Source organism: Narcine bancroftii, chromosome 1 (genome assembly GCF_036971445.1).
Source record: "Narcine bancroftii isolate sNarBan1 chromosome 1, sNarBan1.hap1, whole genome shotgun sequence".
In the NCBI taxonomy this organism is placed as follows: domain Eukaryota; kingdom Metazoa; phylum Chordata; class Chondrichthyes; order Torpediniformes; family Narcinidae; genus Narcine; species Narcine bancroftii.
Genome location: NC_091469.1, coordinates 352893641 through 352908561, shown reverse-complemented (window position 1 = coordinate 352908561; position 14921 = coordinate 352893641). Strand labels below are relative to the sequence as shown.

Genomic DNA, 14921 nt, shown 5'->3' with positions numbered 1-14921 from the left:
AATGCAAAGTTTAAGGGTAAATATGTAAAAATGTACTTCTAGCCTCTTGAGATCTATGTTAATCTTCTTCCCTAAAACAACCATACAAATACTGTGGGATCCCAATGAGCAAGCCGATCCTTTGAGCAATCCAGGAAACTATTTTCTTCTTCCTTTTCAATACTTCATATAACTATATATTTCATTTATATTCTTTGTATAGTTTTTGTGTGGTGGGTATCAGGAGGGAGGGAGGGGAGAGTAAGAGTGGGGTAAAAACCATCATGTAACCATTACATTTTTTAAACTTAACCACTATGGTTTTATTTAAATGTTTATTAATTACATGTATGGGGAAAAGATTTAAATAAAATGTTCCAAAAAAAAAAGAGGTCTGGCATTTCTTACCTTAATTTCTGACAGCTGCATCACTTCAGGGAAAACTTCAATACAGTTGGAATGTACAACAACAGTATGCATACGTCTACAATTCATTATTGTGGTTGGAATGGTTTTCAGCTTGTTCCCACTTAGGTTAATTTCTTCCAACTCTTCAAGCTTGGCCATTCTACTGCAAACAAAAGTGCAGAATTTTAATGTAAGGGAAAGCTGGCATCTTTTTAATAATTGAAGACCTAATTGCTCAGGAAAGGGATATATTCCCACTGATGTGAGAAATTCTTATCAACAGAAAGCATCCTGTCCACATTTTCATTATCTTTTAACATTCCATTGATTTGCTTTCACAAATTATAATCTGAAGCAGAATGTCAACCTTCAAGTTCATCCAAATCAAGCAAAAACCAATTGGTCTCATAATCTATGCAAGCTAAGTAATATGTTATTAGAATGGCCAATGCCAATAAATTACCCAGATTTCTTATAAAATACGGTCTTGAGAGGTGTGCTGCATTTGAGTTGCTTGCAACTCACCTGGCTGGAAAGGTCTGAAGTCGATTATATGCAAGATGGAGAACTTTAAGATGAACATGTCCAGTCAGCAATGGCACACATTTATCTGTGAGATAATTATTTGTTAAATACAGTTCCTGCAACATGCTGTGGCATTCCTCTGATTGACAGGAGGAAGGAATTATCTCCAATTTATTTGCTGAAACATTGAGACACCGCAAACTGTTGAGAGACAAAAAGATCTGTTAATGCAAAGATGCATATATCAGGATAGTCTTTATAGACTACAGTTCAGCATTTAATACCATTATCCCCTCAAAACTGATCAGCAAACTCCAAGACCTAGGAGTTAACACCCTACTGTATAATTGGATCATGGATTTCCTCACCTCCAGACCACAATCAGTGAAGATGGGTAAGAACTTCTCCTCCACAATTTCCATCAGTATCGGAGCATCACAGGGCTGTGTTCTTCTCCCCCTGCTCTACTCATTTTACACCTATGACTGTGTAGCTCAGTACGACAATAACACAATCTACAAATTTCCCAATGATACAATGGCAGTGGGTTGTATAAAGGAAGGGAATGAATTAGCATATAGGATGGAGCTTTAAAACTTGGTTGATGAGTGCACTAACAATAACCTTGCAGTCAATGTCACCAAAACTAAGGAGCTGATTGTTGACTTCAGAAAAGGAAAGCAAGAGATATACAATCCAGTGATCATTGGAGGATCAGAGGTGGAGAGGGTGAGCAAATTTAGGTTCTTGGGAGTCACTATCTCGGAGGATCTTTCCTGGATCTACCAATGGCATCAAGAAGAAAGCATGTCAGCATCTCTACTTCCTCAGGAATTTGCAGAGGTTTAATATGACACCAGAAAACCTGGCAAATTTCTACAGAGGTGTGGTGGAAAGTGTGCTGACCGGCTGCATCATGGTCTGGTATAGGAACACCAATACCCCTGAGCATAAAGCCCTCCAAAAGGTAGTGGACTCAGCCCAGGACATCACAGGCAAATTCCTCACACACATACTTGTTTCATTTTAATATAATGCCTCTCATTTCAGGGCACCATAATGTTTTGGATATTTGGCTTCACAGGTGTTTGTGAGTACTCAGGTATGTTTACTTGCTTTATTGGTGCAGGTACAAGAGAACTAGGATGGCTTCTAAGTTTTTGATCACCTTTGGAGTCTGTAGTTGCCATTTTTCAACATGAAGACCAGAGTTGCGCCAATGAAAGTCAAAGAAGCTATTATGAGGCTGAAAAACAAGAATAAAACAGTAAAAGACATGGCCCAAACCTTTGGATTAGTAAAATCGCAAAGGGACTGATATTCTAAGGAAGATCTCCACTGCTGATGACAGAAGAATTCTCATCATAATGAAGAAAAATCCCAAATTGACTGACTGACACATCAGAAACACTCTTCAGGAGACAGGTATGGATGAGTCAATGACTTCTGTCCGCAGAAAACTTCATGAACAGAAATACAGAGGCTACGCTGCAGGATAAAATCACTAATTAGCCACAGAAACAAGTTGCCCAGATTACAGTTTGCCAAGTATTTAAAAGAGCCTGCAGAATTCTGCAAAAAGGACTTGTGGACAGATGAGACCAAGATTAACCTGTATCAGAGTAATGGCCAGAGCAAATTGTGGAGGCATAAAGGAACTGCCCAAGATCCAAAGCATATCACCTTTGCCATGGATTGCATCTTGCAGTATTTCTGTTTATGAAGACTTCTAGCGGACAGTAGTCTGCCTCCTGAAGAGTGTTTCTGATCTGTCAGATAGGTGTAATGGGGATTTTTCTTCATTATGATGAGAATTCTTCGGTCATCAGCAGTGGAGGTCTTCCTGGGTATACCAGCCCCTTTGCAATTACTGAGCACACCAGTAAGCACTTTCTTCTTAATATTCCAAACTGTTGATTTTGGTAATCCCGAGGTTAGGGCGATGTCTCTTACTGTTTTATTCTTGTTTTTACAGTCCCATAATGACTTCTTTGACTTTCATTGGCGCAACTCTGGTCCTCATGTTGAAAAATAGCAACTACAGATTCCAAAGGTGATCAAAAGCTTAGAAGCAAGCTTAGTTCTCTTATACCACATAATATTATGGTGCCCTGAAATAAAAGGACTATGTATAAAAAGTGCTGTAATTTCTACTTGGCCAAACTAAAATATATACAAATAACCTTGAAATAAAATCTGGAATGTGCACTTTAATTACATGTGAATTGTTTAATTACAAATTGAAAACTGTGGAGCACAGGGGCAAATAAAGAAAAAAAAAGTGACTGTCCCAAACATTATGGAGGACCCTGGAGACTGGTTGAATCAAGTTGGTCAAGGCAGTCTTGAGAAGGAGTTCATATTACATAAATGAACATTATGAGGAAACATGATATCTTAGATATGGCCCCAAGCAATGAGGTCAAATCAATGATCATGTAGTTTGGAAAGAGTAATCACAGGATAACTGAATTCCTTATGCAAATTGAGGGTGCAAAAAAAGGTAATATAATGTGACAGATTATGTTGTATTTTGTATTGTATATAGTTATGTTTTAAAGGAGATCAATGATGGCAGATTTTTAGTGTAGGTCACATACAAACATATCAAAACAGATCTTATTTAAAATACTGGAGCTCTGCTCAAGCCAGATAGGCCTGGCTTCGAGTGCCTTTGCAAAAACTTTGAAGAGTGCCCAAGGGATTTCACTAATGGATTGTTGTTTTCAAAAGCAATAGATGAATGAACTCGGAGGATTAGGTTCAGAGCTGCAGGCTGTCTGAGTGAAGTTTGCTGTTCTAAGAGGGTCATGTGGTTTTGCAAGCAGAGAGAGTCAACCAGGTTATTTCTCTGGGAGAGAGAGAGAGAGAGAGAATTCCGTTCTACAGTTTTACAGTTCAGCAGCAGCAACTGGGACTGGAACATGACAAGCTGGCAAGCTTGTGGAAAAACCCCATTTTGAAGATTGGTTGTGAGTTCTTAGTTCAGCCTGGTCAAAGCCCTTGTGTTCTATACAAGAGGAGAAGGCTCTGTGGTGACCTGAAAGAAAGAGGTTATCATCTGGAAAACCCTGATGGGGCAAGTTTCTTCAGCAAAACACTGATGTGGCTGATTAGAAGGAATCAGTTTGTGTCCAGAAAACATCAAATATCTCTCTGAAAACAGACAAGAACCTTCCTGAGCAGTATGTTACGAGCCCAGAGGACCCCAAAACCCAGCAGCAATATATATTCACCAAGACAAATGGTTATTTAAACAAAAGTTGCTTTTAATTATCTTTAACCATGAAAATAGTATCAAACTTTAATTTATCTCTATTGACTTACTTAACCTAACTTAATCCCCTTCTAATTCTAAGTGCACATGTATGTATTGTGTGTGTAAGTTCAGAAAAGTTCTTCGGTTCACAGTCCAATCTCATTCCTCCAAGTTCACTGGTTGCAGGCAATTCTTGTACTGTGCACAGAATTTAACATTTATACAGTTCACCAGGCTTTGGTGCTTGAAAGGTTACTGGTTACCGCTCAGGAAGGTTCTTGTCAGTTTTTAGAGAGAGATTTGTTGTTCCAGGACATCCATAACTGATGTACTTCCATCAGCCACTCCAATGTTTTGCAGACAAAACATGCCCCTCCAGCTGCTAACCTCTTTCTTTCAGGTCACCAGAGTTCCTTTTTGTTTCTCTTATTTCAAGTGAAACATTAGACAGCCAGTCCTCTCCTCCTGCATGAACCATAAGGGCTTTGACCAGGCCGTCTTACAACTGGGGGTTTTCAAAAGCTTGCCAGCTTGTCCTGTTCCAGTCCCAGCTACTTCTGCTGGCTGTAACAAGTGATGTCTGTATCTCTCTCTGAGAGAAAAGCCTGTTTGACTCTCATGACCCTCTTACAACAGCAAGCTCTCCTTCAGACTATATGCAGCTCCAACAAGCTCTTTTATCTGTTGCCTTTTGTAAACAACAATCCATTAGTAAAATCTCTTGAGCACTCTTCACAGCTCTTGCAAAATGTCTGAGGCCCCGATATGTCTCACATGGGGGAGAACTCCAGAATTTCAAATAAGATGTGTTTTAAAGTGTTGGCATGTAACCAACTCTAAAAAACCTTTCCCAGTTTATCTCCCAAAAACATATCTATATACTCTGTCACAGTTAACCATTTACCTTTCAAGCACCAAAGCCTGGTGAACTTCATAAATATTAAATTCTATGCACAATATAAGAATTGCCTGCAACTAGTAAATTTGGAGGAGTGAGAAGTGAGATTGGACTGTGAATCAAAGAACTTTTCTGAACTTACACACACATTACATACACATGCACTTAGAATTAGAAGGGGATTGTTAAATCAAATTAAATTCACTTAGAAACTGCTCCGAGTTAATAGTTAAAATTTGATCCTGTTTTCATGTTTAAAGATAATTAAAAGCAACTTTTGTATAAATAACCATATGTCTTGAATTTCAGTGGCTGCTGGGTTTTGGGATCCTCTGGGCTCATAACAATACCAAAGCATGGAAAACTACAATGGGATGACAGAGATGTTGGCAAGTGAAGACTGGGAAAACAGCTATTTGGTGGGACAGTTGAGGAATAGATGAAGACTTTCAAAGAAACTTTTCACAATGCTCAAAAGTACATTCAAGTTAAAAACAAGGAAAGGAAGGGAAGGGAGAGCTAGCCTTGGGTAGCTAAGGAAACAAATGAAGACATAAAATTAAAAGATGAGTGTAGTCACCAAGAGTATTGGGAAGCTAGAAGAATGAGAACATTTTAAATTGCAACAAGCACTATTAATTGAGGAATAAAGAAAGTAAAGATAGATTATGAAAGTAAATTAGCAGAAAATATAAAATAATAATAAACCTTTTTACAAGTATATAAAGTGGAAAAAGGTGGCTAAAGCGAATGTAGATCCCTTGGAAGATGTAAAAGCAATAAATATTGAGTAATGAAGAAATGGCTGAGGATTGAATGACTATTGTGTGTAATTCTTCATGGAGGAAGAAAGGGTGGCATGGTTAGGGTAGTGGTTAGTGCAACACTGTTACAGCGCCAAGGATTGGGACTGGGGTTTGAATCCCGCACAGACTCTAAGACGTTTGTACCTTCTCCCCGTGTCTGCGAGTTTCCTCTGGGTGCTCCAGTTTCATTCCACCATTCAAAAATGTACCGGGGTTTGTAGTTCAAGTGGGTGTAATTAAGCGGCATGGCCTTGTGGGCTGAAAGGGCCTGTTACCAGTTGTTCAAATTTTTTTTTTTTTTTTTTTTTTAATTAAAATTTAACCTGTCTAACATGCCAAAGAGTGATGTTTAGAATATAATGGGAGGTGAAGACCTCAATGCAATCACTATCACTGAAAAGCTAGTGCTGAGCAAACTAGTCGATCCAAAGGTAGATTCCATCAGGAACTCATCAGATCCCCTGTGATCTCAGTGTACCTTACCTTGGTTTGTTGATGACACTAAATTAATCTAAATTTAATTTACTATTCATCCTGGATGCTAAGTGACTGAACTTTCTTGACCAGCCTCCCAAGTGGGGCCTCGTCTAAAATTCGTTGACAACATCTACTAACTTTCCTTCATCAACTTTCTGGCAACCTTTTGAAAAATCTCCATACTCCCGTAACAAATTCTTATGTTCTTATATTATTTATTGTTTGATATTTTTATCGTCTTATGCTGAAGACTGATACAAAATATCTGTTTAGTTTATAAGCTGCCTCCTAATGTTCCACTGTTAATTTTACTCCTCACTGATGTCCATTTTGATAATATAAACAGAAAACGAAAACGTGAGAAATTCTCAGCAGATCAGGCAATGTAACAGACAGAGAAATAGTTAATGTTTCAGATTAGGAACTCTTCACTTGAAGTGCAGTTTAGAGGCAGCATGGGATCTGCAGTCCCAGATCCGGAAAGGCAGTGTGTGAACTCAGGGACGAGTGTATTACATTGATGCTAAATCCACGAGTGTGTTATCATAAAGACCAGAATCACAAAAATTACATTTATACTCAATAATAAGAAAATAATTGAAATAATTAAATTATTACCCTTCAGCTTTCAGGAAAAGATTTGAGGGCAACTCAGTTAAAAGGTTGTGCTGGATGTCAAGAACTTCTACTTGCGTACACTCAAGTCGTTCTGGAAGTCTTCGGAGCTGGTTGTAACCAGCTTGAAGTTTGCGTAAACCCCCACTGCAGAACAACCTGACAAAAGTCACATAATTAAGTTCAATGCTGTTAAAAAACATTCAAGAAATACAAAAACTATAGTTGCAGAAAATCACTAGGTACAGTATGTAAAGAATTAACCTTTTCTTTAATTACATCAAAAATAAATCATCCACTGAAATTGCAGCATTCAAATGCAAGTGAGCAACAAGTCTCAAAATACTAGCATGACAGGGTTTCACTGCCCATAATATCTGTTTGAATATACAATTGTCCTCTGTATATCTTGGGCATAAATGGAAAGAATATGCAAGTTAAAAAGTCTCCTGACCCAACAGGTGAAACGGTGTGGAAGCTGGGCCAAGCATAACAAAGATTCCTTGTGAGTGGGGTTAAACTTGCCCCACACAAAAAAATGCCAAAAAAAAACTTTGGCAAATAGCAAGAGCATTGACCAGTAATTGGCATCAGTCAAAGCCCCTTCGTCCCCCATGCTTAAAAATAAGAAAAATGTTTTAAAAATTGAAATATAAAAAAAAAGATCTAAAACATTTGAAAGTAAAAACCATTACTGAGATATCTAGCCATTCTTCAACATAACTGTAAAATCTTCATCCATGTGACTGCACCAATTATGGAAGCAAAATCCCCAGTTAAATGCTCGGGAATTCCAGCAAATTCATGCACAAGTACTGAATTCAGGACTCCCAGACTTTCATCCAAATATTCATCTGTCTACATCCCAACTTATTGGTACACATGTGGGAAAATGCTGACAGTTCACCATAGGACTTTCAACCAAGTCTGAACCTTACATTCTAAAAAGGAACATCAAATTCATTTTTTGTGGATGCTTTTCATCTGTTCTGTTCTCACCATTACAAAGAAAATTGGAATGACCCCCTTTGAGCAATTTAATTGGAATTATGTTGAAATTGATTATCTAAGCATTTTAACTGCCCTACTGATCATATGATTATTCAATATGAACTTCCACAAACCTCACTAAATGTACCCAATCAACCAGTCAGCCATTTTGATAACATTTTTGAAAGGACACTGGGCCAAATCTAGTCAAGTTGTATCTAACGGGAATGGTTATTGACTTCTCCCTTTCAGGTAGGTGAGTGAGGAAAGAGCCGAGGATTTGCGCGAGGCATATGGGGGGGGGGGGGGGGGGGGAGGGAAGAAAGGGGCACAGTGCCCCTTGCAGGGGGGTTGGGGGGGGGGGAAATTACCAGGGTCAGGCCATTTAAAAAAACTAGTCATTTTAAACAAAATCAATTGTTTTTTTTTTACAGTGAGCACAGTATATCAGACAGACACTACCATCTGTACCCAGACTTCAAGCCTGTTCCAGATTACTAGACAGAACCTGCTTGACCTATGCTCACACCAGTGTCTGGTTCTTCTGACCCCAAGCAGTACTTTCCATAACTAGCACCCAGCTTGCCAAGCAGTGCCCCTGCCCAACTTGCATCCAATGCCCAGGCAGAGCCCCTGCCAAATCAAAACCTAATTCCCAGGCAACACTCCTGCTCAACCTTCACCCAATCCCCAGATTGAGCCAGTGTGCAACCTGAACCCAATCTCCAGGCAGAACCCCTACCCAATCTGCACCCAATTCCCAAGAAGTAACTACCGCTCCTGCATCGGATCTCTAAATAGTGCCATTCCGTCCTGCGCCCAGCACCCAGAGGCAGTGAATTCTGCAACCCTCACCTTCTCTTCTCTCCCCAACCCTCTGCGAGGCAAGAGGCTCCTACCACAGGAGAGCCATCACCTCCCTTGCCCATGTGCCCTCACTGCACTGTCCATTCATAGGCCAGCTCCCCAGCTCCATAAAGCAGGCTCAGGATTTCCTCCTTACAAACCACTGCAGCTTTAATTTCAGTTAAAGCTGCTTCAAAATGTTGCATTAATCTGAATGGAGTTGCTACTCTTTCTGCCTCTGAGACCGTCACTGGGCAACCACCATTTGTCGACTCCCTGCATTCACTTGGCCCATAGCTGGGCGTGTGCAGCTGCACCTGCACATGTCCAGCCCACTTCTCTTGAGGCGCACCATTCATGTGCCATTGATCCAAACAATGATGAAGATGGGAGCAGCAAATGAGCATGTGATTGGACAGCCAGTCACAGTTGAAGAGGCAACAGTGCTGGCGAGCGAAGGGGTGAAAAACACAGAAATCATTTTAAAAACACGGAAAATGGATTTTGGAAACACAGAAAATTCACATGCCTGCTCTTTGAGGGGGAAAATAGACCATCCTGGGCACAAATTGAGCTGCACTAGGTGGGTGAGAGGATAGCAGGAGATTTTATTTATAAATGAGATGCTACATTGGTTTCAGGAATAAAAGAAGCCCCTCTAGCGAAGTATTCTAAACTGAGATACCATAGACGTCGATGTACATGCTGTGGAATCGCTGTACACATTGTCGAGTTGATGTACACACGGGGATGTTGATGTACATGCTATAGAGTTCAAGAGTGACACCTCCAGGCTTGCATGCTCGGCTTCTATACATCATTGCTTCTGCTACATGGACAGGAAGTGACATAATCAGCGATATCATCAGCCCAGAATAGCACTCAGCAGGTTGGGGGAAAGCGGGGCATGGGGAGCCCAGATCAATAAAATGATGGAGCAGTGTTTCAGTGAACTCCAGCAGCACTGCACCCCTGATTGATAGGCATTAATTATTGCTCAATGATCATACGAACCTTTTAATTGTAATAACCACAATAAACTGACAACGCAGAATTGTTTCAGAGAAATATCTTCTGCAAATGTACAACCTTAATCAGAACAAGTTCAAGTTAAAATTTATTGTCACATCACATACAACCCTGAGATTCTTTTTCCTGCAGGCCAGGCAGAATTTCCACTTATCAGTAACTGTCAACTGTACTCAAGGAGAAAAATATGTCTACAAAGGACATACCATATTTTCACTCCTATAATACACACGTGCATATAACTGCACGCACACATAAAACGCACAGGTGTCGTATTCTACATTTCGACTTACAGAGCATTCGCCTTTACTTGAGACATGAGACAAACCACATTCCAGAGTCCCACTATCTGTCACAGTTAATCTCTTGCAATTAACCCCCAATCAACTTCCCACAGAGGTGTCAATCTCCCATTATATAGATGATACCCTCCTGCAACACATTTACAAGATTTGGAGTGGAATCAATTAAATAGATCAAAGACAGGCTTCAGAATTGAGCAGGATTTTAATTCTCTCATGATTTAAAAAGCTTCTCTTTAAAGCCTATCATGTTAAAAATAAAGTGCAATTGATAATTTTATGGTTTGATTTGATATAATGAGGATGATTAAACTAATGCCATAAGGCAGATTCATCCTAATGTTGTCTCAGATCAGAGGCACTTGATATGTTAATCTCTTTCCTCGGGGGATAGGTCTGGGCAATTAACATTGGGCCCTTTCAACATGCCATGTAATATGGGGTTAACGAGGCCATTTATACAGTTAGCAACTGAGTAACATGGTATTTGAAAGGGTCAACCTGGTCAAAACCCAACTAGGTTCCTGACCTACTTCAGAGGTAAAACTTACCTGGGCATCCTGCTCCAGCCATTTGAAAGGGGAAATGGCCAACCTGGTTACTCTGGTGACACCAGCACTTGCTGAGGTGCCACTGCTACGATCGGGGGGCAGAGAGGTTACTGGCAGAACAGTTCCAGCGGCATGGGGGATTATGGGTAAGGAAGATGGCCATTACTCCCATACTCATGCATTGAGTCGTCACTGCAAACTGGAGCGGCACGTTGTGGCAGCAATTGACAGAGCATGTGGTGATTGACGGGGGAGAGGGGGAGATTGACGAGGGTGGTGATTGACAGGGGAGGGCAACTGACGGGGAGGTGACTGACAGGAGGGGTGACTAACTGGGATAGGGGCAACTGACAGTGGTGGGTGGCAACTGAAGGAGGAGTGGACATTGACGGAGGATCCACTGACAGCCAATAGTTATGTAACATGCCACTCACTACATCATCGCGGGAGCGGGATCCTCCTTAAATTGCTGGGTTGACAATTTAACTGGTAGGTCTGCCTGGGATTTGAATCCTGCACCCACGACCCAGTAATAACACCTGGGTCCCAGGAGGACTACCTGGGTGCTTCAATTTGAAAGCACCTATTGATAAGGTGCAGTGCCCTAGCCAGAATATCCTGTTTCTCGGAATACCATGGCATTTAGGACAAGAGGATATTCCCAAGATCAAAATTTCCCACGCCTTCTACAAATTGTACTGTTTTTCAATGCTGCTATTACATTCCCACGGTCATTATAAGTTGCCAGCTTGACTTTCCCAAGCCCACTATATATTGTGTGTGTTCTATCAACATGTAAAAATATTCTCATATAACGTGCGGTGGGTGGTGGGGGCGGGGGTTTATTAAAAAATGTATATAATGAGCGCATTATATGTGTAAAAATACAGTAAATAAGGATGAGAATGATCAACATTTTCTTCACATTAACGCTTCATAACATTGCTCAACTGTCCCATCACTTATAACATATTTTCAGTAGGAAGATTAAAAAATGGCATTTCAGGATGAAGCTGATTACAAAAGCAATAATCTGATAAAACATATTTTCTATTGAAGTTAGACAAAACTAGAAGCAGTTTAAACAGCAATGACAACGGAGGTTACATGATGAAGGGAGAGAGAATGGAAGCAAGACCTTGGAGTTCCCTGAAAATAAACCAAGAAAAAATACTTAAAAAGTATTAATAAGTCAAAATACTTACAGGTGATGTGGGAAAGCACCAGGATGAGCAGAATGACAAAAAAGTAAGCCTGCAAGCAAAAACGGCAAGGAGTCGACGTCAAAGTCTTCAGAGTAGACGAGGTGCTTTGTGATGATGAAGTGTACTAGGGAGAGGGAAGGTTTGGGACCCCCCCCTCTCGCAGTGAGAACATTAAGTCGGGAGAGTTCACACCGTGCACAATTCTCAAGCCACAGGCGGTGAGTGCAGTGGTTGTGAGGCAAGGGGGCTGGGATGCGCAGTTGAAGAGTCAAGTTGGGGTCCAGTGAGGTTGAGGGAATCCAGCATCAGGTCGGACAAAGCAACGAGCTCATGCAACGAGGTTGATAAGGGTGAGGATTGCAACGATGACGGGAGAGGCAGCAGCGATAATGGGGAAAATTCTGTGAGGCTAGGAGGTCTGGAGAGACACACCTGTGACACAAAGCAAGCAGGGGTGCTTGGAGCCCTCTCTGCGGGACGTGAGGCATTGGGCCTCATGGAAGACAGACAATTCAAAGCAGTAGATAATAAAGCCGACACCATGGGGGGGAAAAGAATTAGATAAAATGTAGGATGCCCTCTCAGGTTTAATGGGGAGAATGAATGAGGTTGAGGACGGAGTAGGGGCAAGATAAACAGAATAGAGAATAAGCTGAATGTACTGATGAGAGAGAGGGAGCGCATCTGAAGTAAACTGGACACCCTAGAGAACTTCAGTGGAAGAAACAATATAAAGATAGTGGGACTAAAAGAAGACACTGAGGGGAGAAATCTAGTGAACTTTTTTCAGAGCTGGATCCCTGAAATATTGGGCAAGAACATGCTGGGTGAAAGAGTAGAAATAGAGAGGGCACACGGATCCCTCCATCTGAGCCAAATCCCAGACAGAAACCCTGTTCAGTCTTGGTAAAGCTACTGTGCTACCAAGACAGGGAGAAAATTTTAAGAGCAGCAGCAGCCGGCATGAAAAAGAGGGGAGGCCCGATGGAGATAGAAGGGTGTAAAGTCTTTTTCTATCCCGATATTAGCCCACACTCTTAAAATCTAGAAAAGAGTTTGAACTGGTCAAAAGCCTGGTAAACCAAAAAGGTTGAGCGTGTGCTGAGATATCCAGCCACCCTGAAAGTAGTAATCCCGGGGGTGGGGGGGGGAAAGGCTCGGAAATTTGCCGAGGAGTTACCAGTGGTCAGGGGAAAAAGAAATTACAAATATGTGTTTTTACTGGGTTTATGGAAAGGGGAACAAAAGTATATATATTAAATGATAAGGGGAAAAAATGAGATCTGGGATGCTCAGGGGGGAGGGGAATGGGTGCATGATCTATTATATTATATTGAGAGGGGTGGTGACAAATTAAGGGAAATGGTCACCAAAGGTGGGAAGGGGGGGTGGGAAGGCGAGGGATGGAGTATGGATCTGGGAGGGGGAACTATGTGGGGTTAGCTAGCTGTTTTATTTTAGTTTTTAATCAATGTTGTGCCTTTTTCTTTTCCCTTAGTTGAACTTTTGAGTCCTTTTTTTTCCTCAGGTTTTGTCACAGGCCTGGTGGCCGGAGACAGATGGGTGGGCCAGATAATAGCCTCCTCATTTGGTTCAAAGGTGGGGGGGGGGGGGGAATTTTGATAGGGAAGAGGGTTCCAGTGAGAGTGCAGGGTATGACTGCAGATAAAGCAGGTAGGTTTGTTTTGGTGCACTGCCAGATATATTCGGAATCCTGGCCCTTAGTAAATGTATATGCCCCCAAATTCGATGATGAAAAATTTATGCAGAATATTTTCCTGAGATTGGCAGAGGAAAGAATGAACATCTTAGTTGGGGGAGATTTTAATTTCTGTTGGGATCCTGTCTTGGACAAGTCAACAAAGAAAAGAGCGAAAACAAAGGGGGAAAGAGCCACCATTGACGGTACGAAAGAGCTGAATTTGATCGATATATAGAGGTGGAAGTATCCAAGGGAGAAGGATTATTTCTTCTACTCAAGGCAGTATGACTCCAACTCTAGAATAGATTTTTTCTTGGCTTCAGTCCATGTGAAGGGGAGGATCATGGAATCTAGAACACGGCAAAACCTCTCAGATCACTCACCCTTGATAATAATGTTTGAAATGCCAGACAAACAGGAAACAATTTACAGATGGCATTTTAATGTGTTGCTTTTAAAGAAACCGTAGTTTTGTAGTTTCATAAGAACGCAGATGGATATGTTCTGTGAGGCCAACTGTACCTCTACTCCAGACAAGTTCCTCCTATGGAACACCCTCAAAGCATATTTGAGGGTCAAATAATTGGATACACATAAACAGTAAGGAAAGAATATGAAAAGGAGGTGGGTGAATTATAGCAAGAAATTGCTTGTCTGGAATAGGACTTTAAAAAAATTGGGCTCAGAAGATCAATACAGGGCTATTACAAATAAAAAGCTGAAATATAACACGCTTCCAATGTATAGTATGGAAAAGGCCATATTATAATTAAAGCCAAAATAGTATGAATTTGATGAGAGCCCACAGAGTCCTTGCTTGGCAGTTTAAGACAGTGCACATCTCAAGAACAATCAATGTGGAACAAACTGGGAAAGATAGGGTCTCCTATAAAGGAAATTAATGATGCCTTCCGGAAATATTATGAAGGATTATACAAATCAAAATTGGTGGGGAGGATGGACAAAATTGGCAAGTACTTGTCGAAGATAAAGTTGCCAAATTTGGACCCAGAAGACCAGGAAGCCTAGATGGTCCCTTCACGGAAGATGAGATAGAGAAAGCATTGAATTCATTACAAACTAACAAGACTCCAGGAGCGGAAAGGTTTCCACCTGAATTCTACAAGGAATTCAAAGATTTACTGATACCTCTCTATATGAAGGTGGTAGGTCGGGCTATGGAGACACATAAGTTCCTGGAATCTTTCTCAACAGCAATTATTATGACAATCTTAAAGAAAGACAAAGATCCACTATTGCCATCTTCCTGTAGGCCTATTTTATTATTAAATACAGATGATAAGATAATAGCCAAAGTCCTGGCAAATA

The 14921-nt window shown here is 40.9% G+C and overlaps 1 protein-coding gene across 2 annotated transcripts in view; it reads right to left on the bottom strand.

The window, feature by feature from the left end:
- Nucleotides 1–14921, bottom strand: part of phlpp1 (PH domain and leucine rich repeat protein phosphatase 1) — a 186697-nt gene that overhangs the window by 33130 nt on the left and 138646 nt on the right. Inside the window, exons 10-12 of one of the 2 annotated variants that reach the window (XM_069910973.1) lie at nucleotides 6971–7126; nucleotides 913–1113; nucleotides 388–550 (exon numbers count right to left, since the gene is read on the bottom strand). In XM_069910973.1, the coding sequence (XP_069767074.1) occupies nucleotides 388–550; nucleotides 913–1113; nucleotides 6971–7126 (520 nt within the window). The remainder of the gene's footprint in view (nucleotides 1–387; nucleotides 551–912; nucleotides 1114–6970; nucleotides 7127–14921) is intronic. The other variant, XM_069910981.1, reaches the window with a different exon arrangement.